This window comes from Ruditapes philippinarum, unplaced genomic scaffold, assembly GCF_026571515.1.
Source record: "Ruditapes philippinarum isolate M1 unplaced genomic scaffold, ASM2657151v2 ctg865_1_1_1_1, whole genome shotgun sequence".
In the NCBI taxonomy this organism is placed as follows: Eukaryota; Metazoa; Mollusca; class Bivalvia; order Venerida; family Veneridae; genus Ruditapes; species Ruditapes philippinarum.
In genome coordinates, this window is record NW_026860212.1 from 244,943 (window position 1) to 270,940 (window position 25,998).

The window sequence follows — 25,998 nt, forward strand, 5'->3', positions numbered from 1 at the left end:
TCATGAAGTTTTCGTTGGTGTCAACATTAACTATGGTGGCTGATTTGGTACACTTTGCGCGATGCGTTGTCGATAGCGACAACACAACCTTTATTATCATTGCCTTTTCATCTTGTCTTCTTGTCGCTAGGAAAACTCGCCAAACGGTGCGTTGTCGCACTGTTATCTTGTCGTCCTGTCACGAAGCACGCCAAACGGTGCTTTGTCGTGTTGTACGTTGTTGCGATGTTGCCATATATAGATATAGCCACCATCAGCCACCATAGTAAACCGATACAAAATCCGACGGGTAATAAATAGAAAGACCGAAAAAAGCCGACAATTTCTGTAAGTGTGAATTGTTCATGCTTCACTGCAATCATAAAACGATAAAGGTTATGTTATTACAAACTGCACACATGCATATACATTTGTGTACTTTCATTTATGATATTTCAAAATGTCACGTCATAGATCTCCTGACTGCTTCATGGCATTACTATTGACTTTATATTAACGTAGCACATGATTGTAATTTATGACATATCACGAGTCAATGGTGAAAACATGTTTAATTTATGATCAGATAAAAATGATATATTTTTGTTTAAAATTAAACACGCTTTGGTTTTTATAGTTTACTCTAAATTTAAGTTTAAATGATGATGATGATGATGAAAATCAAAAGGCATCAACCTTTTTTTGGATAAGCATATATTTGTTAATCCCCACACTATACATATATGTTTACATTTGTAAAACAACAATCTGCTTATTTATGATCATGATATACCTCTATCCACTCTATATCCGATTTATAGTTTGTAATAAATTACAACACGTGCTAATAATAAATTATAGATTGCAATAAATTGAAACACGTGCTTATGATAAAAAAAGAAAATGGACTAACCTGGAAATAAGGGAGGACAAAGTCGATGTTATATATTTCAATGGTATTCATTATCAATATATGATGATATGTTATAATAAATATTATATACAGTACATGTATTATGTAAAATAATAAGAATGAAGACATAAAACACGATAAAATTTAAGCACAAAGATATCAAATGACACGAGGAATATGTAAAATCTCTACCAATGATATTATATTTTTACCATTGAAATGTAGCTTCCCCTTTGCATTGGAGTTGCCCAAGTAAATAAACATGTTTAGATATTTTTTGTTTGTTTTGGACTGTATTTATACTGAAACATTGTGCATATCTTTATATTGTATACTTGTATTACACAAGTGAATTAAAGTTTTGCATCTAACTTTTTGTCTGTTAGTAGAATTTAGAAATATGACATCGAAAAAGGTGTGCATTATTGGCGCCGGGCCGTCGGGAATGTCGGCGTTATTCCAGTTTGCAAAGCTCGATAAAATGCCCGATGTTGTCTGTTAAGAGAAGCAAAGCACGTGGGGTGGACAGTGGAATTTTACGTGGAGAACAGGTAAGGAAGCTATTGTAAAATGTTATTGAATTACGTTTGATGATGCATAGAATTTACATGTTAGGGACAAAATGCTTTGTTAGTTTTATGAATTATTTAATTTGCCTGAATTGTATTGATAATAATAACAGCAACAACAACAACAATGTTTTTCCACATAGAAAATAATGACAAAATAAGGTATAAGAAAAAAGAAATTCTGAAATTACGTAAAGTATACATTTATCATTAATCATATAAGAGTTCAGAATTAAAAAAATCAGGAACGTCTGTAAGATAACCGTCTCTGTTTGTGTGTTAACATATTTTATATCGTTGTTCGTTTAAAAAAAAGCAAGAAATCTGAGTGGCACCGTGAACTCGAAACAGAAATGTATGTCATACTATTTTACCAGTTTTAATATTGAATGTAAGATTAAAGCAGCATGCATACAGACAAAGTTTCAATTTTACGAAAATGTTGAAAATAAAAGATTGTGATGAAAACAAAGAGAGTAATTTACACATTGTAAACCTCGATAAATACAAAAAGAGATCAAAATATGCAAAAGTAGCCTTTACTGCGTTATTTACCCAGAAGAAACATGATGATAAATACGGCAATATCAGTCATTAATCGCAAATGAAATATATTTTTTATTACTTATTACTCTTTAATCTTTTTTATCTTTCTTGAAATTTTGTACAAATTTCTAAAGTTTGATTTTCTCGAAATAGTGTGGCTCATTTGAATGCATGCAACTTTAAAGTTATGTTTAATTAATTCAATTTAATTCATTTCCAAAAGGGAAAATGTACACTTGCATATGAAATTTATGTATAATATGTAATGTTATAATACAATCCATAGATACGTTTCAGTATGGCAAGTATATATCTTTACGCTAATTGCCTTGCATAACTATTTGTTAAGATTGTAGTAATATCCCCTCCGAAATGGATAAATTTACGAAAACAATGAAAAAGTAAAATATAAACGTGTCAAAATTTTGAAACTTCATGCAAGAGAAACATTAAGGCCTTAGATGGCAAAGGTCAAAATTGTTTCTAGACAAGAGGCAAATACATAATTTATTTAATATAGAAACAGGTCATTTTGTCATATTCATGATATTTCAAGGTCAAAGTTCAATGCGACAGGTACTCTTGTACTTAAAAATTAAAATAAATTTTGAATGCGACATAAAATAGCCTCAGTGACGTGACTTTTCAATTTCAACTTGGATGTTGTAGGTTCGAATCTTAATTAAACATTATTTTTATGTTTCCTCTTTTATATAAGTTGCGAAAATTACACCAGTTTCATGTTTTGTGCATGAAAATCAATACTTGTACGACTTAAAAGATTGAAATAATGAAAAAGTTATATAAAGTTGTTTTTCCCTAAAAGCTCTCACTCGGACTCTCAAACAAAAATCATCCCTTTTCAGGCTAAAACCAGACAGTAAAACTTAAAACGTTTTTTTTAATGATATCAAGTTCTAAATCCAATCTTTGGTGCGCTACAATAATTTTTGATTTTCTAAAAATTTCTTAGAATATAAATATTTATCTTCGAGTCGATAAAAAGTCTGCTTTGAAGCATTTTGCAGGTGCGCGTTGATGTAGTATTCTACCATTGATATACCAAGACTCAAGACCGTGGGACTTGGCAATTTCTAGGATTTTACAAAATCTATATTGTTACCAATTTGGCAATCTTAAGGGCGTCTCTGTGATGCAAATCAAGACCCGTGGAAATGTTCAAAGCAAGTTCTGAACTAAAATATGATGATTTTGATCATTTAAATAGCCACAACAATAAAAAAAGTGATTGGATAATATCATATTTGAATGGGAGCTACGATGTGCTTGTACACTCTAAGTTCTGTGCAAGTTGGTTAGAAATAATTCACATGAAGATATATGATATCATGGGTATACAAATACCTAGCCCAGGGCATATTTTGCTAGATACCAGGGGCCTAGTCATGTCGCGAAATGGAAAGTATAGTACTAAAAGACTTTCCTGAAATCTCTTCCTCACAAATTCCTTAAAATACAATGGTATTTTCACAAAAAGAACAGGCCCGGGACCCTTCACAATTTGGGCACACTTTATTTCTATTATTCAAAAAGACTTAAAGATCGAAAGCGTTGAACGCTTTTCAAATCGAATTGTGCTAAAATTGCATATTGAATATTTCTTTTCTTTTTTCCCATCTAACCCCACCACCTCCACCAGTTGATTATTTAAGATTTGGACTTCCTTTAGAATCAAATGAAAACTAAAATGTTCTCATACAAATTAAGCATAGCGTGTCTATCTTATATCTGTCAAATATTACCTTATTACGTAGTCTCAAAAAGAAAACGGTGACCTACCTGTGATACAATTTTTTTTATCTTGTTATATGAATTAAGGTGACAACAGACACTTTCCGTGGTACTCACATAAATGTCATTTAAACCAAGTTATTTTAGTAATAATTGTTAATTATTTAATCTTTGTGCATTAAATGTCGTTGATCATCAAAAAATAACATATTTGAAGAAAATGCCTTTGTAAATGATTGATTTTGAATAAAAATCCTAAAATTTTAAATCATCATATCAAAGTCATTTTTTTTTGTCATCAAACTTTTGGAAAATAACCATACTTATATTATCTTGGGAACCGTGTCTCAATTTTTTTCTATCTTTTCTCAAACAAATATTTACGTAACATTTTATGCGACTTTTTTCACCATACATATTACATAATTAAAGATAATTATGTCGCTGATTGAGCAAACAAAAATCCCTGACAGGGTTCCCTCCGTATATGAATTTCCTTTTATGTGCTTTAAACCGCATGTTAATTGCTTGATTATTAAAAAAGTTATGCCGATTCAAAGTTAGTCCAACCCGCATCAAACGAAGTGTCATAAATCGGCTGTTCTCTCTCGGGCCCCTACGTTTCACGCTAAATAATTGTATAATACACAAATATCGCACCAGAGAGGGTCATAAGTTGCGGTAACATTCTCTAACAACATTTTATGACCCATGCCGTGACATCTGACCAATTTAAAAGCTGCTGATTAATATCAGTTTATAGCCGAAATTTCTTCAATTCTTAACGTGATTTACTGTCCGTCTGGTACCTGTCGCACATGTCACGTGACTATCGGTAAAATTTGAGGCACTCAGTGGGGGGAAATGGAACGCATTTGCGCACCGCTAGCGGGGTATTTAATTGTTTCCTTTTTGAAGTTTATTATTATTATAATCAGCATTATTATTGTATTATACCAGTGTCACTCTGCCTGTGTATTCGTGTATGAAATTCCGTTAAAATATAAAATAAAATGAAAAAAAAAAAAAAAAACTGAGCTTCTGACAGTCTTTTAAAGTCCATGGTAGATGAACAAATAAGAACGGGATTTTATATATTTTTTCCACCAACTTGATAATGCTTAACATATTTTAATATAAATAAAAGGTATTACTCGATCATTATGATCTGGCCGTCTTGACTTCTATTATCATGAATATCATCTATGCACGGCATAGAGATCCAGTTTCTACCGGGATAGACAATTAATTTCATACTTTGTCCCAGATTTATTAGACTGTGTCCGATTTACTGGCGAACAATTTATTTTCACTGAGAATATATTTTAATATCTTTTTTTTTTATTCATAGAGAAATAATCATCCTTAGACAATCTAAAATGGTTTAGAAATTTGTCAGGGACACCTTACCACAAGTCATATAGGCGTTCACATAAAAAATGTTGTCTGTTTTTGTTGTTGTTTAACTTGGCATTGTTAGAAAACGAGGTTGAATGTTAAGTAAGCCCTTGAATCCCAACTCAATGTAATATCTATCAGATTAACGGGACAGACAAAATTATTTTCACACATTATGGATATTTTAGCAACTACATTTTTAATCAACCCCGTGGTCGTGCGATTTGCCGCTATGCTTAATTATTTATGTTTCATACATTATGTTACGTACATCGGTCGACAATTTCTTAATCTATAAGAAAGGCTAAATGTTGAGATATTCATAAAAGATGTACGGTAGTTGTACGATACATGTATTACGAGTAGTATGGACCAGTATGGACCTGTAATTCACTGATATATGGAACTACCGATTTCCCTCATTGATGCCTCAACAGGGGATAATCGACAGGTTACGCGAATAGCAGATACGAATAGTATAGGTACCGTTTTAAAACGTTTAAAAACACATTTTTTGGACTAAATGCTTCCAAAATTAAATTACGAATGTGTTCAGAAAAGGTTGATAAATCTGCTTAGCAAAAAATCTCATTTTAGGTATTTTCAGTGATAATTGACTCCGTTGTCACCTTAAATAACGCATGAAGCTACTCTCTGTATGTATTGCAAAAATAATGAATGCGTACGTATAATATGAGATTATTATTGCACCAATTAGCTGTTGATTTGTGTTTACCAATCTTGTTGTTTATTTTCCTCCGCAAACACTCATCTTACCTTGACGAAATTCAGCTCTCGACGAGTATGGAGAACCTAGTCATAGCAGTATGTACAAAGACCTCTGGACAAATGCACCAAAAGAAATATCTGTAGAATATCCCGACTACACGTTTGAGCAACATTTTGGTCAACCGATCTCCTCCTACCCTCCGGTCTCAGTTGTTAGGAATTACTTGGAAGGTATGTATATCATTTTCTTATTTGAATTCATTAAGTATTTTTCTTACTATTTTATGTATACAGACGCTGAAAAAGGTAATAATTATTTAGAACTAATAACAGCACAGTGGTGTACGAAAATTATGATGAAGTGGCTGTCTATTCAATTTAAATGCTATTATCATAATACAGTCGACTCCTGTTATAGCGAACTCAATGGGACATTAAAATATCGTTCATTATATCTGAAGTTCCCTAAAAGCGAAGTAGCAACAAATTGCTGACTTGTTTGGATAGGGAAATTTGCCGTGAAAAAAGCCATACTTTTCACTTGTTACCGGTGTAACCGGTATTTTACTGCAGCGGTTATTAAATGGTAATTTAATGCGGAGCATTTTATTAAACAATATATTATGTACATGGTACATGTATTTATTCATGTTGTACTTGTCTATACAGTATTCTTTTGCTATTTGTTTATTATCGTTTGGTTAATATTGCAAACAAAAAGAATTGATTTTTTTGTAATTATTTGGTATTAACAGCAATCAAATGAGGGTGCGAAATACAAATTTTCCGTAACAAGAAGGAAATTATGTTGTAAGAACATTTTATCAAAATCTTTATTCCCTGAAGCCATAACTAACCTGTGCAATCATTCGATTGTATAATTATCGGATAGCGTTATTAATGTACTGATCCTAATCGAGCGCATTTCGATATGTCAATTATAACAGTTTGTTAGGAAATTTACATGTTATCCGTCATTTGGGGCTTGAAAAATTGTTCGTTATAGCCGAAAATTCGTTATAAGCGAGTACGTATTAAGCGATGTGATTTAATATAAAATAAGGAAAGAATAGGTCGGGGATGTCAGATTTAGTTCGCTATTAACGATAATTCGTTATAAGCGACTTCGTTATAAGTGGAGTCGACTGTATGGCATGTGGGGACATGTACACATTCATAGGGTTATTTCAAGAGTATGACTTTTTTAAAATGATTAAATGAAACGTTTGTGTCTGTACAGTAATTTTCACGGAACATTTGCTAAAATAATGTTAAAACAGTGTATTGAAAGGGGGAACAATTTTATTTCTCTTTTTACAAATAAATAAATTGGGTAATTCATATATTCTCCATCTTGTTACTTTGATACACATGACAACGATACGAATAACAAAATATATAAATCACATTTAACATTACACTTTTTTTTAAAAAACAAGTCGCTGGCAAAACGCAGCTACGCATGATCTTAAAAGATATATACGATTCAACACTGTTGTCAGACATGTTCGTTTCCAAGACGACAAAGATAATTTTCTTGTCATAACTGAAAATCTTAAAATTCGAGAGACGAAAGAAGAAGAGTTTACACACGTGATTGTCTGTAACGGTATCTTCAATGTTCCCAACATGCCTTATTTCATCGGATTTGAAGATTTCAGTGGCCGCATAATGCATTCGCATGATTTCAAAGAGGCTAATGAATTTAGAGGACAGAGGGTTTTGATTATAGGATCAAGCTTTTCTGCTGAAGATGTGGCAATCCACTGTCTGAAATTTGGAGCAACGCATATTATCATATCTTACAGAAGTAAAGCTACTGGTCTTAAATGGTTGCCAGGTATTGAAGAACGTCCATTGGTGAAGAACTTCAAAAAGAAAAAGGCGTTTTTCAAAGATGACACACAAGCAGAAGTTGATGTAGTAATTTGTTGTACTGGGTACAAGAATTGTTTTCCGTTCTTAGAAAGCCGGTTGAGAATAGACGAGGAGACATCTTTCTATCCTGAAGGACTTTACAAATCGTCGCTATTCCTGAAGGCTGGAAACAGGAAATTGTTTTATATAGGTGCTCAACACCAGTTGTACACACTCTCGCTTTTCGAGAATATAGCCATTTGGGTATGCAGGTAAATCGGAGACATTTGCAATGCTTACAAGATCTTTTTCATTTAAATTCGTTTCATACTAAATTCACGGTGTAGATAACTGTTTCATCTACTGAAAGTCAGAACAATTTCATCCGTATGGGTCACTTTGTCATTTATTGCAAGTTTACATGTATTGCATTTGGACGTTTATGACATAACGAGTTCATGAAGAAGATATGTTGTTGCACAATAAAGTTTATTTACAATGTGTAACAAGGAATGTTTTGAGAATATATAGAGGATATTTGTTTGTTTGTGTCTAAGATGAAATTTTATTTCATCGAGTGGGCTTTTTAAAACAGTATTCTCACGAGTGGCGTAGACACGAGTGAGAATACTGGTTTTAAAGTTCACGAGATGAAATAAAATTACATCTTTCACAACAAACAAACAAATTTTCTTTTTATTTTATGCTTATAAACAAGTTAAAACGAAATTTCCTTAATATTTACGTTAATATTAAAATCTGTTTTCCCCATTGAGAGCTTCAAAAAGTCGAATTTCTTATTAAATACAAGAAGTCATGGGCAGAAAAATAAGTTCCACAATCAACGTTAAATGTTGGTGATAGTATTCATTTTATTTAAAAAATATGTCTGATCATTTGTTTAAATAATAAAAACAAACAGTTCAATAAGGAGAAAAAGTCCAACCATCCATCCATATTTCTGTTACTGACTGCGACTTTATGTTAGACATGGCTTTGTTAAAAGTAAGCGGCTGCCATTTTTAAAGTTTTGTATTTCACTGGAAGAAAATAATTGTGTTTGATTCAGAGGGATATGATATGGATTTCTTAGCCATACACCTTTTTTAAAAGAAAGAAAACTTATTTGAGGATTGTAACAGACAATAAATAAGTGTTGACAGATGTGTAAACATTCAAAAAAGTGGATAGGAAATTGGAAAACTTGGAAGCCTTACGAACGCTGGGTTGTTTACATCTTCTTCGACTGAAAGCTGCCATTGCTTTTCAAGTTTTCATAAAACATACGGCAGTTATTGCTCGTAGGATACTTAAATATTGCCAAATGTCATCAAGAGCAGTTTTGCATGTGGAAGGAATGTATTTTTCAGACTGTAAAAATGAAACAAAAAATTAAAGAGACGATATTTGGTGATTGGTAATTTGAATGAATAGAAGTAACTCACTGTTATTTTTCTTCTTTTTATTACTTTTGACATATATGTTTTTTTATCAAATTCAGCTTTGCTTTTTATAAACAGCCTGACATTGTCGGAATAGTCAGCAAAAATAAAATTGAGGTACCACATGGGGAACATCTTAAAAAAGTAGTTTCGTCATTGAAAAGTGTAAAATAATATTTTGATAATTTTCACTGTGAAATTATTAAATATAATTTTCACGGATAAATCAGTAATCCACTGAAAAGCATAAAATAAATAGAGTTACCACAATGTACGTCGAGTTGGTTTAAATCAATTATTGTTTCAGGTACAATGTACGTACTTACGCAATTATTTTCATTTTTTTATATTAAAGCTTAGATAAAGTAAAGCTTGTAACATTAAACAAAGACAAATCATAACACCAAGTGTGTCTTTATTTGCAGATACATAATGGAAACGCTTCCTGATGAGCCGGTATCACAAACAGACATGGAGAAAGACTCTAAAGAGATGCATGCCAGGGCGTCCATGCTGATTACAAATAACGATGTCTTAGAATTCCAGACAGATGTTATGAAAGATCTTGTTTCACGCACAGGACGAACAGTGGACTTTGAGAAGATCATTGAATACATTAAATTATGGTTTGATCACCGAGAGGAAGGAATTGAAAATTACCGAAATCATTGCTTTCGGTCTATGTATACCGGAACTTTTTCACCTAAACAAGTTCCTTTCATGGAAGCATTTGATGACAGTTTAGAAACCTTTCTAAAAAACAAATAATTACACTCTAAAAATGATTGTATTCGCCATACAAAGAGATGTTTTGAAGGGAAGTTTTTATATGTACTTGCATTTTTATATTATATATGTATATTCAAGAGCCATATAGAAAATTCTGGAAACAAAGTGATCCCTCGGAAGCATTAATCACAACAAAATAACATAAGAATTGCAGATTCGGTTTGAGTTGCTAGCACATTTACAGAGAGCAGTTTCCGGGATTTACCAACAAAGGGTCTTTCCATGGTATATAAGAACAATTTATCGACTGAGAAGAATTCTAGGCATCAACTTTGTATTGCATACAGTGGCATATACTTTGAAATCATTTGAGCGTTTTTTATGTCAACACAAATTACCAAAAGAATGCGTCATTTGCGCATTGCTATGCGTGCTTAGGTATGCATGTGCTGGTCAAGATGTATTTAGTTGTAATGACTTTTCTTTTAATGTAAAGAGTATATATTACGCATTAATAGAGTGTTTGTAATATCATTATGAAAATTTAATAAATATTATTGAAACTATAGCTAATTCCGGGAATTTCTGTACTATCTGTTATACATAATGCGTTTTAAAGTTTTTAAAACATCGTGTTTTATACAAAAAAGAGTATTTGTATGAATAATTGTGACGATGAACTATTGAAAATATACCTATAAGAATTCATAAGTGAAGGAATACCCAAACATCAAAATTATTGTAATTCTACTTCAACAACTAAATAGTTTGTTTTAATTAATAAAGTCATATAATTTATATATATTTGATTGTTTACTTACGTCTTTGAAGTTTTTTAAATAACCGGAAAATTATAAAGCCATGAGTATTACAAGACACAAAATTGCTCCGATCCGCAAATTAGGACAGGTTCAAAGGCAATAGAGTTTCTCCGAAACGTAGGTTAGGACAGGGTCAACATCATGCCATTTGTAGTACAGAACATCCGTATCAAAAAATAATTAAATAAACTTGGTGACAACAATTTGAAGTTAGTGCATTCGGTTTGTCTGTTAACTGTCTGAACTCAAAACCTTTTAATTCTTAAAAGGACTCCACTGAGGTTTAAAAGCCTAAAATCATAACATTTGAATTTCTTACATCAATGAGCTGGGGCACTTAAAACAGAAATATATGCAAAAATAGTTAAGAAATATACTGTGATATAAATTGAAAATCGTATTTTATGCTTTTCTTATCCCGATTTGAGTGAAAAGCGTTTAAAACGCTATTCATTTTGGGTCATTTTTTTACAATTGAATAATTATTCTGGAAAAACGAAGTGCGCGAATGATCTGAAATTTTGCAAGATTTGTGGTCTAAACCTACATCAAATGGTACATTTATCTGGTAAAACTATTTTCAGTCCCATCATGTAAAAAACCTCAGTGGAGTCCCTTTAAGACGACACCTGTATATATCTTTCCTAGATTGTGGCAGATTTATATATTACTATGTATGTTCCATGCCATGATCATGTAAATGTGAAAGAAACGAATGAAGAATTCCAAGTTTGAGTGGCGGCTATGTCAGACAATAGTTTGTTTCACTGGCTTATATTTTAGCACAGTATACTAGTAATTGAAATTATTTTATGCGATGCATTGGTTTTAAAAGCAATGGCAAGACAAATATTTTGATTAATTATGATACTCAATTTCTCGACTAGGCTTAAAAGTAATTTTTATATATAAACACGCTTTAATATTTATACATTTTTTTGTAACAGAAATGGCAAAAGTTTAGGAAAAGCGACAGTGTTTCTTTTGAAAGTGATAAAATCACTTCATTAATTCGAGTGAGTAAAACAGTAGATTGATAGATAAAACAAACTAATAATATTTAATTGGTAATGTTTAGAAAATATGTTAAAGCAATCATCTTGAAGTAGATATGACGACTAAGTACAAATTATGTCAACCGCAATAACATTATTTGATACTTACAACATTATTGAAAAAGAAAAAAATTGTCTTGTGTCTCATATTTTTATAGAAGTTTCCATGTTTCTGAAAAAAAAAATATTGAAAGTTATAAAGTATAAATTAAGGTCAGACAATTACAATATCTTCTCCGGTGAGCCTGATGGAGGTACATTATAGTGGCAGAGTCGGGATAAGGCCGCCGACTTCAAATCCAAATCATCTTTCCTTGACTGCTGTGGTTGAAATCCCATTACGACTTTGGATTTTTTGTATGTGAGGAATCTATCAAGCTAGTTTACGGAAGGTCGGTGGTTCGAGTCAGGTGCCCGCTTATGTTTGAAATGTTTCTTTACACTAAAACAGGAATGTTTTCAAATGACCTCAGTGTCGTTGAACTTTAAAATGCAAGAAAACCAAACGTAACAAACCCTTTTTAAATACTTGCAAAATACGTTACTAGTATTTTAGATGGAAATTCCAACTTAAAATAAGTTTTAAGGTTGCCGAATTTCTCACTTAAATAATGATTAATCACCCTTTGGGTATTTCCTGCTTTTTAATTGTGTCTTTTGACAGCTTATCTAAGGTATGCAGGCTTCATAAATCATGTTAAATGTTGAATTCTGCTTAAGCCGGTGCTAGGGGGTATGGACGGTAGTTTGCACTTGACAGTACTGTCCACGAACAGGCTCAATCAAACCGAACCTGCAACATTTTAAATTCTGCCGCGTTGGGCTTTCTTTATGGATTCTTATTTCACTCTATTTCAGGACCTCCGATCCCCTCTCAAAATATTTTATTTAGTTTCACTCATTGTATTCTCGTTTAGGGCACACGTAATTTTTAACCTGGGGGTAATATGCCGCTTTTCATGGAATGGCAATTACGTGTCACATTGAAGGTTTTATGGTAATCGCCATATGAACACATCCACATATGTTAAAAAATCTTAAGTTTACCAGTTCATGTTTAATATGAATTCTGCTGAAGCCGGTGATAGGAAGCGTGGACGGTAGCTTGCAGATTCCACTACCGTCCATGAACAGGCTCAATCAAATTGATCATGCAACATTTTCATGTTTTCCGTGTCGGACTTCTGTTAAGGATTCTGTTTTTTCTCTATTTTATTAAAATCTTGAAAATTCTATATTGTAACCGGAAAACGCGATACTGTGGTGATTATTATAACCAAAGTAATACGAGACTCTAACATATACGTGTTTTCAATCGGAAGTTTTTTATTTCTTAATATAGAATAATTTTGAAAATATGTAAAAGGGGCGTTTCTTCGAGAGCAATCAAAGCTAAAATAAGTAAGTGAAGGCTAAAGGCTGGGTTTTTCAGTTGCTTTCGACCGATATTTCGTTCCAGAATTTCGATTGTATCCCTACATTAGAGTTAAAATAAGATCCAGCTTAAATATCTTACTTGACTTTCCTGCTCCTTCAATTCTTCTTCCTCCATATGGACAATTGTATAACGAAATGTGTGGGAAAAATTTACTCCGATATGAAATTGACCATCCCGTCTTACATTGTACTTTTTCTTGATCCAGTTTCACCAACAAGCATAATTGTCTTCTCATTCCCTTTAAAGTTCCTGTCCATGGTCCCTATAAAATTATTTACAAAAGGTTTTACATATCGACCTCACAGAAAAATGAAACCGAGTCATCATACTTCAGAGCGAAAATGGCTCAATTTTTATAAGGAGAATGACTGCATGTAACGTAAGGTGAAATCCATTTTTATTACAACTATCAACCATTTTAGCAATTTTCAGGCATTTAGTAATAACAATCAGAATTATAATAACAATAATAATAATAAAAACAAAATTCTCAATCTTGATTGTTTCCAAAATTACATACAAAGTCGATACTTTGAAAACATGGCTGTCATTTTTAAATGCTTGAACCCGCCTGTGCAACACGAGATGACAAATAGGCCAAGAATTTCTTAGAAAATGAGGAAATATGCAATAGACTAGAAAAGAAAAACAAACTTGTGGTCTTACCAAGTAAAATGTTAAATTACAAAATATAACCATCCATTGTAATGAATACAAATATATGAACATATCTCGAAAAGGCAGAACGACGTTTACAGAACGCTGTCCCCAATAAATCGAGCCAGAAACAAAAAATGCTAGGAAAGCTGTACGAAAAGCTTGTATCATAGTTTGGAGACCTTTCTGTTGAAAATGTGTCAGGGTTAAATCGTATACATATACATGCACAGTGCGTTAACTGGAGTGCGGGTATTAGTTACCCGCACTCCAGAGCATGCCCATTGATTGGCTCATTTTTGCTGGGGTTTACATATTTTGACGGCAGTGAAAGTGAAATCGACAGAAATGTCATATTTAGATGCTCGTTCATTGGTTCATTTTTGCCGGGGTTTCATATTGTAACAACAGGGAACGTGTTTTTGTGTTTGACTATGATACAAAAGAGAAAGAACACCAAAACACTCGGTAATCTGATTAATACTCGGGGGGCTACGCCCCCTCGTACAAATCAGATAACCTCGTGTTTCGGTGCTCTTTCTATTACTTATCGTACTAGCATATCTGCTTGCATACTGTTTTATCACATCAATGGTATGATACCTGATCTGTAAAGTTGCATTATGACAGTAATTTTAATACGCAGGTATTGGTCTCTAGTTCAATACCTATTTGTTATATCTTTGAACATTGTTTTCTCGTAAGTTCACGACACATTTTTGTGCGTTATCATAAAGGCGTTGCTAGCATACGTGGATGGTAGCTTTGGCACATTACGCTAATCCGATAGTCACGCCAAATGTATTTCCATGTATATATGCCATGTTTTGTGAATCCATTTAATTAGGATTAAACATTTTATGAGCATTTCGATCAAAATTCTAAAGATTAATTAATACTTTAGAACTTTGTACAAAGAAGGTGTGGAGAAGAAATTGATTTAAAACTCCTAAAATGTTTTATGTATTGCAATGAAATTGATTCTGTCGGACTGACTTTGTCTAAAATTTAAGTACAAAAGCATGACATGAAACCATTAAAATAGAGAGAAATAAAGAATTCCTTAAGAACGTACAAAACGACAAAATTGAAAATGTTGCAGGCTTGGTTTGATTGAGCCTATTCATGGACGGTACTGTCATGTGCAAGTTACCGTCCACGCCCCTAGCATCGGCTTCAGCAGTATTCAACATTTAGACATGAACTCGTAAAATATGGAATTTGAAACATCCGCAGATGTATTCATATGGCGGTTATCATGGAACCTTCAATGTGACACGTTATTGCCATTCCATGAAAATCGGCATATCGTCCCCCAAAGGATATGTGTCTGCCCTAAACTAGAAAACAATGGGCGGAACTAAATAACATGCAATTGTGAAAGGGGATCAGAGGTTATGAAGACTGCATATGGCACCAGAACTTCTGGAGGAAACAGTCTATAGTTTCAGCTCAGATGTGTACAGTATGGGTATTCTTACATGGGAACTTTGGTCTGGAACTCGATCGTATTCAGATACAGATTTTGCTGCTTTTGGTGTTGCCCAATTTATCGATGCAGTAAAACGAGGAAAGAGGCCAAAGTGTGATAAGGAATATACAATGATGCTTGAATTGATTAATTTGGTTCAACAATGCTTGAGTAATGACCCGAAAAGACGTCCAATCGTGCAACAAGTCGCCTTTTATCTGAGAAAAATCGATAAAAAATATCGGAGAGATATTTCTAGATAATTACCAAAATACTGTACCCGGTAATTTCAGTTACACAAAGCTGAAAGAAAAGATAAGATGCGTTTATATACTTTGATGATATTTCATTGCCAAAACACATTGCATAGAACCAATAAATGGACAGGTGTAGACAGTCAATCAATTTGACACTCAACGATTGCACATAACAGGTTCCTTTCCTGATTGATTTAATAGTGAGATCAAAATTTTGTAAGAACGGTTTTAATTTGTCATTGAACAAAAAAAATATTTCAGAATTAAATACGGTGATATATATACATATTGTTACTAAGGAGAAAAATGACGATTTTAGATGTAGAGCTATGAAGCAAAATAATAACATCTTTTATATATCTAAAATAAAAGCTTATGGATATATTGGTAATGAATTGCATCAATTGAAAAATTCTTTTGAAATATGTTTGTGATAATGACAATTTAACGAACCATAGTGAGAGGTAAGGGTATGAGTTACTGTTAGTTTTTGTTTATAACATATCATACCATATCATAATCTGTATTTGCACAAGCATTCACATATACAGCCGCAAATATACATTCATTTACAGTATGAAACGAGATAAACGTTTTAAAATGTTCACGGAAGAATGGTACAAATGACGCTTTAATAATCAAGAAATAATTATTCTAGAATTAAATTAGGTGAAAATAGGCATGATATGGAAACAATTAAAAAGAAACCAACATTTTCAGATGGATATTATTAATTCATTGTATTTTGTAGCTCTCTTTCTTTGAAATGCATTGTATAAAGTAAAACATTTGGATAAATTGATAAGAACTTAAGGAAGTGTCTGTAATTAGTTATTTGTTTTTAAGGAATATGATAAGAGCCTCCTTTATGAAAAGTATCCATTTTCAGAGAGGATGCGTAGTTTGTATTGGTTGTGGGTTCAAATCTACTTCAATTTCTGTAATTATTTTATTGTCTTTTTCTCTTCATTTATGGGTTTCATTTCCATTTTATTTACATTCTCGACTTAGGAAATATTTGCAAATTTACATTATACTTATAAGAGTTAAACAAGTGGGAATAGGATAGTTTTCAAAATTTAAATGCTAATTTTTCCAAATCAAGATTGTAACCATCCCTTATTATTTGCATAAACGTTTCAAATGGTTGCTTACAACTTCTGAAGAAAACATGAAATAAGTATATGTTGTTGTTTTATATAACTTATACAAAAATTTACCTTAAATCATCAATATGTTTGAGACAAGATGTTTATTATTTAATTTATAGAATATAATACCATTTAATAATGTCAAGTTTTTAATGCCTTTTGAAATTGAAACATTCAATTATACATCCAAATCCTAATAATATACCATCTACAAAAAGCTGGTAAACATATGTTTTTGTTTGTATTTTCGACAAGAATATGATGAAGTTTTGTTTAAAAATGTCTTGTTTGTTTTAATTGGGTTTTCCGTCACAACGGCGCAGTATAGTTCATACGGCGACGATACAGCTTTACTGGTGGAGGAAGACCTCCGGTTCTCTTCGATGCATAATTTCAGGCACAAACGGCCACCGGAGTAGAACCAACGACGCTCCGTAAGCTAGCTGGATAGCCCCCAAACATGAAATAATCCAAAGTCTATGTCGGGATTCGAACTCACATCGGTGAGGGCAAATCGTTTTAAGTGAAGAATCTTATCCACTCGGCCACGGACGCCCCCAGTTTCAAAATGTAAAGATTTAAATGTCTAAATGGTAATATTTTCATTTTGTACATTTACTACTTAAATATGTACAAAAATATAGTTTTAGATATAAGACAGCCAATTACTGTTTTTGAAAATGATCGCCTGTTCTAAAGCTAAAGCATAAAAGCTTGTACAAGCGACTGTCATTAGAACCATTTATTTTCATGAAAGTATAATTATTTCATAATATTGCATTTGTGATTAATTAGATTGTTATTTAGATTCATGACATTTTTCAGATAAATTTAATGAAGGTTAACATTACTTACTTATGCATGACATAGTTCTAACTTTATGGACTATTATCAAAATGCGAATTCAGAATGTTTGTAACAAACTGTTTACTATTTCACTTTTGGTTTTATCAATTATAGATGTCTTATATGTGCATACGCCATATATCTAAATGACTATGATAATCATTTGTTGTATTTACTGAGTTGATATAAAATAAGTGTTTTGATTCTGTATGTTCTTAAAACAATATCAATGTGCAACACAAAATATATGTCAGAAAAGTAAGTAGGTCCAATGTAAAAGTTAAATTTTTAGGGGGGCAATAACGAGACCTCTTTTATTTAGAAGCCATTCAGTATTTAATGTACTTTCACTATTGTCGTAGTTTTTAATACCTAAATACATTTTGAAGTCTACGTGATCATCATTTGTGTGAAATTTGTGGTTATGCTATGTCTTAAGACATGGAGACAGTTCATTGATAAATTCTAAAATTTACAAAAAATATCAATTATGTCTGGTAATAATAGTTCCCTTGATGTTGGAGTATTGTACATATTGGACATGTCCATTTAATTATTGGTGCGAATTTCATAATGTCCGAATAATTTTGAGGACGAACTGTTTTGCAGCGGTCTCCCCTTAATGGCCGAAGCGTAACCGGTGCGCAGAGTTTAGTGTACTTTTTTGACGGTTGAGGGAGAACCGCCTCTCTGATAGTGGTCATGGTGTAAGCTTTGTAACTTGTAATTCAATGATTCGACAAGTGATATTGATCAAAGTTGTCCTGGTTCCCTTCCGACTCGTCAATGGAGACTAAATGCTAGCATACGGAGCATTACATTTAATTTGGCGACAATTAAATATGGAGCGGAACTTCAACAGAAGCGGAGCAAATGAAGTGATTAACACTGCCTCATTTGTAACATCTCTCAACGGTTCAGTTTAAGAACGATCGATTATAGACTGGCTCATTGGCACGTTATTTATTAGGTAGATAAAATTAGATAATGATTAAAAGAATATGATATTCAATAATGGCACTATCACTTCAGTTAAACGTTTATTCTAATCCCCTTAAGCTCTGTGACATGCTGTACATAAAGAAAGCTAGTTAGACTTAGTTTCAAATCTTATTGAGATATATATGTTGACAAATAGATAATGTTACTTAACAAATATCTTAGTTGTGGGTTTAAAGATTTTTTTAAATCGAGTAACCCCAATGGCGGGGTGTCTTTTCACACAAGGGTCATAATTTGAACAATCTTTGTAGCGCACCACAAGATCATGTTATATACCAAATATCAAGGTTCTACATCTTCTGTGTTTGACAAGAAGACTGTTTAATATTTGTTAAAAAATCTCTTTTGGTTGCCATGGCAACCAGTGTTCTTCAAGGAATTAAATTCTTTCAAAGCCTTAGTAGAGCTTCATCCAATGAATATGCCTGCCAAGTTTCATTAAATTTGGCGGAGAAGTCATTTGAATGAAAAGGTTAAAGCACGGACGGACAGACTGACGAACGACGGGCGACAGACAACACGGTGTCACAAAAGCTCACTTTGTGACAGGCGAGTTAAAAAAAAATTGAGAATCAAAACAATACTTAAATTTTAAATTTAGTTATGGGAAGGTAGATTGGTCTACTTCCATTATACATGTACAATAATTATTAAAGCATCACCTGGAGGAGAAGTCTTAAGTGATAATATAAATTACTTTTAAAAATAATTTAACAAAACCATCATAGACAGGCTTGAGCAAGCAATCCTGGCTTTCAGCTCCAGGTAAAGTGGGCGAAAATCGACCCAGGGTCAAATGATGAATGTTAACAAGTGGTACATGAAAGAAAAAACAACCGATATAAATAATCAAAGCGCTGCAAGCACTGAGGTATACATTGTTTGATAAAACGGTCTGTATTTGTGTTAATATGCTACATATCAAAATTTAATACCCAATATCTTTATTTTTATGTTTACTATAAAGAATTAATTAATTTCTTTTATATAATCTAAAATTCAGTTTAAAGTATCTTTTTGGATTGACTTTTATTACAGTCTGTGCTTTTTGTGATACAATACTATTGTTTTCGGCACCTTAACTCAAAGTAAGCAAATGAAGTAATTGAAGACCGGTACCTTTAGTGTACTTCCTTTCTGAGTGGGGGATCTGAACATCACTGTCTGTCCTGTTCACCCTGTCTTGATATTGGGTCTGTCTTGGTACAGACCACCCTGTCACATGGTCTGCAAGTTCCTAAATGTATGGCCAGTTGTGACTGTTTAATGTCACCGAGGAGAACTCCATATAGGTTTTTGACAATCCATAAATATTTTATTACAAATAGGAAAAAATGATTCATGTAGTATTTTATTAATCTAAATCCTTTCAAGCTATCATTAGCGTGCAAAATGAAACTTACTGGTAAGGAGTTAATTAAGGGCTTCTCCCCATTATACAAAAAAGGTCATATTAAAAAAGTAGTACTGTTACAATGCCTTATCAAAAATAAAGTCACATATACATGTATAGACAATAATCAAATATTTAACAATATTGATTTAATACAAATAAATAATTAATTTATGCAGTCCAGCCAATAATGAGCTGAAAATATTTATCAATTATATCAAAGAGTGAGAAAATAAAATGCAGCCTCACTAAAACTTAAACCAGATACACTTAAAATACCATACCTCAGCACTACCAGAAAAACCCCAGAACCCTTGGAATACCAATGATACAGCAGCTTTACAGCTTAAACATTTTCAGTCTCATTGTTCTATACATTGACATAATCCCCAGCATATTGAAATTTGTCCTTATTCATTAGAACTCTTAAGTAACAAAGTGAATTGACATATGATTGAGTTATGTACCATGATAGACTTAAATTGTATATTGGACCCTAAAAGTAACAGGGTGAAAATGTCACAGGGTGAGAAAAAATGTGCAGTTTGACCTGAATCAAACCTGATTTTGTTTGTTTGGATTTTACGGCACGTCAACACATAAATGGCCATATCGTGCCAAATGCTTTAATATGCTTAAAATATTATGTAAAACTTTGTAAATGATAATAAAAAAGAGCCAATCAGTTCCTTGAATACAAGTTTATCTCTTTCAAATAACCGATGATGTTTTTTGATGGAATTGTATTAAAGAGTTCTTTGAGTGAGTTTACATTATAAAATCTGTTACGGGTCTGTGAAAAATTATGACATTCCAGAAGAAAATGCTTGACAGTAAAATTTTCATTACAACCTACACAGAAAGGGGCATTGTCATTCATGGGGAGATAAGAATGGGTAACTTTAGTGTGAATCAGAATATTATACATGTATGTGGGCTTTACTGACTCACTCAGCTGAGCTATCTACATGTAGCTTGCAATGTCAATAATCTATTATACATGAGCATAGAAGTCAAATAAACATTCATTGATAATGACCCATTATTAACAGAAACATCCCTTGAAAATGATATCATTTAATTTTTGACTACCACTACCTCCTAATGGGCCTAATCAAACTGAGCCTGCATAATTTTATAATTTTGCTGTCTGTCAGGCATTGCAATTTCTTATGGATTTCATCTTTTTCTCCATTTGAAGGGATGTAACTCATGCTTACTAAATAATTTGTTCTTATCTGTCTATCTTATTCATTACAGACTATTCTAGCTGTATATAAACGTAAGAAATTTTCTTTTATATTAACAAACAGAACATAATAAGATGAGAAATTTACCACTTGGAGAAATTCATCAAATGTATAGAGGTACAGGAATGATGAATATGGATAGAAATATTTTTTTGACTGGCTTTATGTACCTTGGCAAGGATTTTTATAATTATTCAGTAAAACCTGGTTTTTCAGGGATCTTCAGGACTCTAAATAAATTCATATACTTTTTTTGTATATGTGGTATCAGGGGAAATTAAATTACTATTTGTGCTAAAACTGATCATAAACACCAAATGTACCTGTAGGTGTTGTCATGTTCACTCTTCACTGAGGTTATCCCAGGTCAATCCTTCTCTTACTAATGGCTTTAATTTGACTGCCCGTGCAATCATAAGCTCATTTATGGCTAATAATTTTACCTATATATACCAATAGTCTAAAGAGTTATGAAAAAAATGTTAAGGGTGGCTCAACCTGACTGAGTGATTTGATTGTAAATAATATATTTCAAAATATATTTCTTAACTTGTGACAGACCTGAGGTTAAATTGGTGTACATTTCTAGTGGTGACAGGGCCTATGATGGAATTTTACACACACAGGGCAGCAAACATAAATCTTAACTACAACACCATTATACAGGTCCTTAAATAATGGGAAGAAAAGGTCTAGAAAAAATATCAGGTCTCAGAAATATCAAATACTGAATTCATATTTTATTAATTCTAATATGTGTCTATATTTTGTAAAGGACAACTCCCTTCTTATTTTTTTAATGTAGGCACATGGGTCTGAACCACCAGGTTTCGGAAAGAGCCATTCCGCCAGGCAAAATACTAAAATGTTAGCTATGTGTCAGGCGAAAACAGGAAAGTATGACAAAGTGGTTAATAATTTGTTGTATTTTTGTGTTTTTGCCTTGCGAAACAAATAAATACCAAGCACAGGACCCCGAAATTCTATCCAAAACAGAAAATAACGATTTAAAAAAATCCCCTATATAAACTATAAAAACATATATAGTATATATAGTATATAGTATATATAGGGGATTTTTTTAAATCGTTATTTTTTCTGTTTTGGATAGAATTTCGAGGTCCTGTGTACCAAGGCCATATTATTTTCTTATCTGTCCAAAGATATGTACATGCATAAATAAAACTGTTTACTATTTAGGGGAGATAATTATGTGTAACAAGCCGGATAGGTCAGATGGAAAAATGGTATTCCGAGAGTTAGCTACGTGTTCGAGTCCCTTACATGCTGAGACATTTCAATATATATTAATATGTAAATAAGAATACATGTAGAATTGGAAGTGACTGTCTGCATATATACATTTACAGATAAGCATTTTTCTAGATATAAATTCAATGTATTCAATTGTTTTAACACGTAGATATACTGATTTGCAGTAGGTAATACATTCAAAGCTGTGATACCACCTTGATTATTGTTAGTCAGTATACTTCACCATGTGAACTTACTGTTGACATTTTCCACATTATAGGTTTACAGAAAATTTTCTTTCTTTGACTTTTCTTTACATATTTTCTGTTGATTGTATTGATCTTTGCACCTGTATCAATTTGAAAATCAACTTGTAATCATGTTTGCTTTTATTTTGGATTTTTGGCCTATTTCGACACATTGTAACCAAAATTCATTTTCACTTGATGATTTAATTTCAATTTTGTGTATTTTCTTACAACTGTTCTATGAAATGTCTGCCGTCACATCCCTCACATAATTTACCCAATGCCGGACAGTTCTCTTTTCTAAAATCGTGATTGTATCCACAATATTAAAATTGTGATCGATTCTGATGAGGACGTTGTTGTTTCTTTACTACTGGTGGTTTTTACTGACGCGGTTGACTAGGACGATTCAACTGTTGTGTTGGACGGGTGCCTGAATGAGAATAAGATGAATATTTCTTCTCAACTTTGTGGATTGGTTGATCATTTGTATTGCGAACTTCTTTCACATGCTTATTCGATTGTTTGTAAGCTCGGCATATTTTGATTGCCTTTTGAAAGCCAAGATTTTCTTCTCTTAACAGCAGTTCTTGTTGTTTTCCGTAGCTGCTAAACACAATTTTATCTCTAACTAAGCATTCTTTCTTTCTGTGTATCAAATTTACAAAACTCAACATGCTTTTAAAACTCTGTACGAAAACCGTCAAATGATGTATATTCATCTGGATTTGTTACCCCAAATCTGTGTGATTCTAGCACTTCATTTTTTCTTGGATTGCAATACCTTTCTATCTTGTCAAATACTTTGTCCACTTTCAGTTTATGTTCTGCAGTAAATTGATCATAAATCTCTATAACTTTATGTCCAGCACAGTGTAATAGGATATTTCCTTACAGTATCGGCGCTTCGATTTGATAAAGTTATGTGATATGTTACCATTTTCAACATCTAAATGTCCATGGGATCTTAACGTATCTGCCATGATTGTCAGTTCGAATAATACCGATTACGAAGGCTAAGTTCGAATATTGAGTACGAATCCTTAGTTCGAATAGTATTGAGTACGAATCTTCCCCTTCCCGAAAATGGCTTTCGGGCGATATATTTCACTTAAGTGGCAGAAATACTTAACACTGCAGGTGTGCAACAAATAATTGCACAATCCTCCGATGCCACCGTGTTAATAGGGTTCTATTATATGCAATTAACTCCGCCGTTGCTAGGTCCCAAGCCCTAGACGAGAAAGGAGGAGGGTTGTGCGCTGGGCTAGCAACTCGCCACGTAAAAAATATCTCGCTACAGAAACACCAACAACTTCAGAAAACTATCAACACCTGGGTGAAACGCTGAGGGCAGAGACACTAGCATCTCATATGACGAGCAGGAGTCAAAGCCGAAAGGAAACGTCTGCCCCGACAACGTCCTTAGCATCACCCAAACAGCTGCTCAAGTTAGCGGCATGGAACGTTCGTACCATGTACGAGACAGGAAAGTGTGCCCAGGTGGTAGCAGAAATGCAACGGTACGGAATATGTATCCTCGGTGTAAGTGAAATGAGATGGACTGACTCGGGTATGATAACAATCAACTCTGGAGAGACAATTTGCTATTCTGGTCGTGTGGATGGTTTACACCAGGAGGGAGTGGGTCTGATACTAAACAAAGAAGCGAAGAAAAGTATGCTGGAATGGGAACCAATAAACAGCCGCCTGATACGAGCACGGTTCTACTCCAAGTTTGTAAAAACAACTGTCATCCAATGTTATGCCCCAACTGAACGTGATTCTGATGAAGTCAAGAACAACTTCTATACCAACTTACAAGATCAAATAGACAAAACACCACAGCATGATATTCTCATTGTGATGGGGGACTTTAATGCCAAGGTTGGTGCTGATAACATCGGATATGAAACCTGCATGGGTTGTGAAGGACTTGGCGACCGAAATGACAATGGTCGACGTTTTTCTGACTTATGCCTGGAAAATGGACTGGTTATTAGAGGTACAGTGTTCCAACATAAGGACATACACAAGTCAACCTGGCTTTCGCCAGATGGCAGGACCAGCAACCAGATTGACCATATCGCCATCAGCAGGAAATGGAGAAGATCCATGACAGATGTAAGAGCCATCAGGGGTGCAGACGCAGGCAGTGACCACAACCTTGTGCTATGTAAGCTACAACTGAAATTGAGGAGTAGCGGAAAAAAGAATAAGCAACAGCTATTTGACTCCAACAAACTTAAGGACCTGAATGTGAAAACCCAGTTCAACTTGACACTGAAAAACCGATTTGACATCCTAGAAAGCACGCCAGCGGATGACATCAACTCCCTATGCACAAAGATCCAAAACATCTATCTGGATACCAGCCAGGAGGTTCTAGGCTACAAGAAACGAGACAGAAAAGAATGGATCTCCACTGACACTTGGAACCTTATAAGGGAGAGGAAGGTCATTAAGCAACAGATGCTAACAGGAAGTCCCGAAGAGAGATCAAGGGCAGCAGAAGCTTACTCTGAGAAGAACAAAGCTGTTAAGAAGAGTGCAAGACAGGACAAAAGAGACTACACTAACAGTCTAGCAGTGGAAGCCCAGCATGCTGCAGAAAAGGGTGACTCCAGAACAGTCTACAAAATCACAAAGACCCTTACTGGAGGATTTACCAACAGTTCCACCATTGTGAAAGATAAGAATGGAAATGCTCTAACGAAGAATGAAGAACAACTAGAAAGATGGGCTGAGCACTTCGAAGAAATCCTTAACAGGCCAGACCCGGAGGAGGAAGCTGCTGTTGAAGACATGGGATTCCATATAGAGATGAAGCGTGGCAGTATCACCCAGCACGAAATCATAGAGGCCATCAAGCAGACGAAAGGAAACAAAGCTCCCGGGGAAGACAAAATCACTTCAGACATGTTGAAAGCTGACCCCCGAGAGAGTGCATAGCACCTTGTGGAACTATTCAACAAGGTTTGGGAAGAAGAAAGAGTCCCTGACTCATGGAAGAAGGGTGTCATCGTGAAACTGCCGAAGAAGGGAGACCTGACTCAGTGCGGCAACTGGAGGGGTATCAACTTGTTATCCGTTCCTGGAAAGATATTCTGCAGAGTTCTTCTATCAAGGATGAAGCAGTCTATTGAGAGAGTCCTCAGAGAGGAGCAAGCAGGGTTTCGGAGCGGAAGAAGCTGCACAGACCAGATCTTCATTCTTCGGACAATAGTGGAGCAGTCCCTTG

General features: G+C 33.6%; 2 protein-coding genes across 2 annotated transcripts; both read left to right on the forward strand.

Moving 5' to 3' along the window:
• The first annotated feature begins 1,170 nt into the window (after positions 1-1,170).
• Positions 1,171-10,704, forward strand: LOC132759260 (trimethylamine monooxygenase-like). Its single transcript, XM_060751000.1, has 4 exons — positions 1,171-1,443; positions 5,950-6,117; positions 7,325-8,015; positions 9,611-10,704. The coding sequence occupies exons 2-4, from the start codon at positions 5,985-5,987 to the stop codon at positions 9,951-9,953; spliced, it is 1,167 nt and encodes a 388-aa protein (XP_060606983.1). The 5' UTR covers positions 1,171-1,443; positions 5,950-5,984; the 3' UTR covers positions 9,954-10,704.
• Positions 10,705-23,970: 13,266 nt separating this feature from the next.
• On the forward strand, positions 23,971-25,709 carry LOC132759248 (craniofacial development protein 2-like). Its single transcript, XM_060750989.1, has one exon. It carries the CDS (start codon positions 24,132-24,134, stop codon positions 25,707-25,709), a length of 1,578 nt encoding a protein of 525 aa, XP_060606972.1. The 5' UTR covers positions 23,971-24,131.
• The last annotated feature ends 289 nt before the right edge of the window (positions 25,710-25,998 follow it).

Coding starts and splice junctions, on each gene's coding strand:
- LOC132759260 (XM_060751000.1), top strand. CDS start 5,985: ATGTACAAAGACCTCTGGACAAATGCACCAAAAGAAATATCTGTAGAA. Junction 6,118..7,324: donor TGTTAGGAATTACTTGGAAG/GTATGTATATCA, acceptor TTTAAAAAACAA/GTCGCTGGCAAAACGCAGCT. Junction 8,016..9,610: donor ATAGCCATTTGGGTATGCAG/GTAAATCGGAGA, acceptor CTTTATTTGCAG/ATACATAATGGAAACGCTTC.
- LOC132759248 (XM_060750989.1), top strand. CDS start 24,132: ATGACGAGCAGGAGTCAAAGCCGAAAGGAAACGTCTGCCCCGACAACG.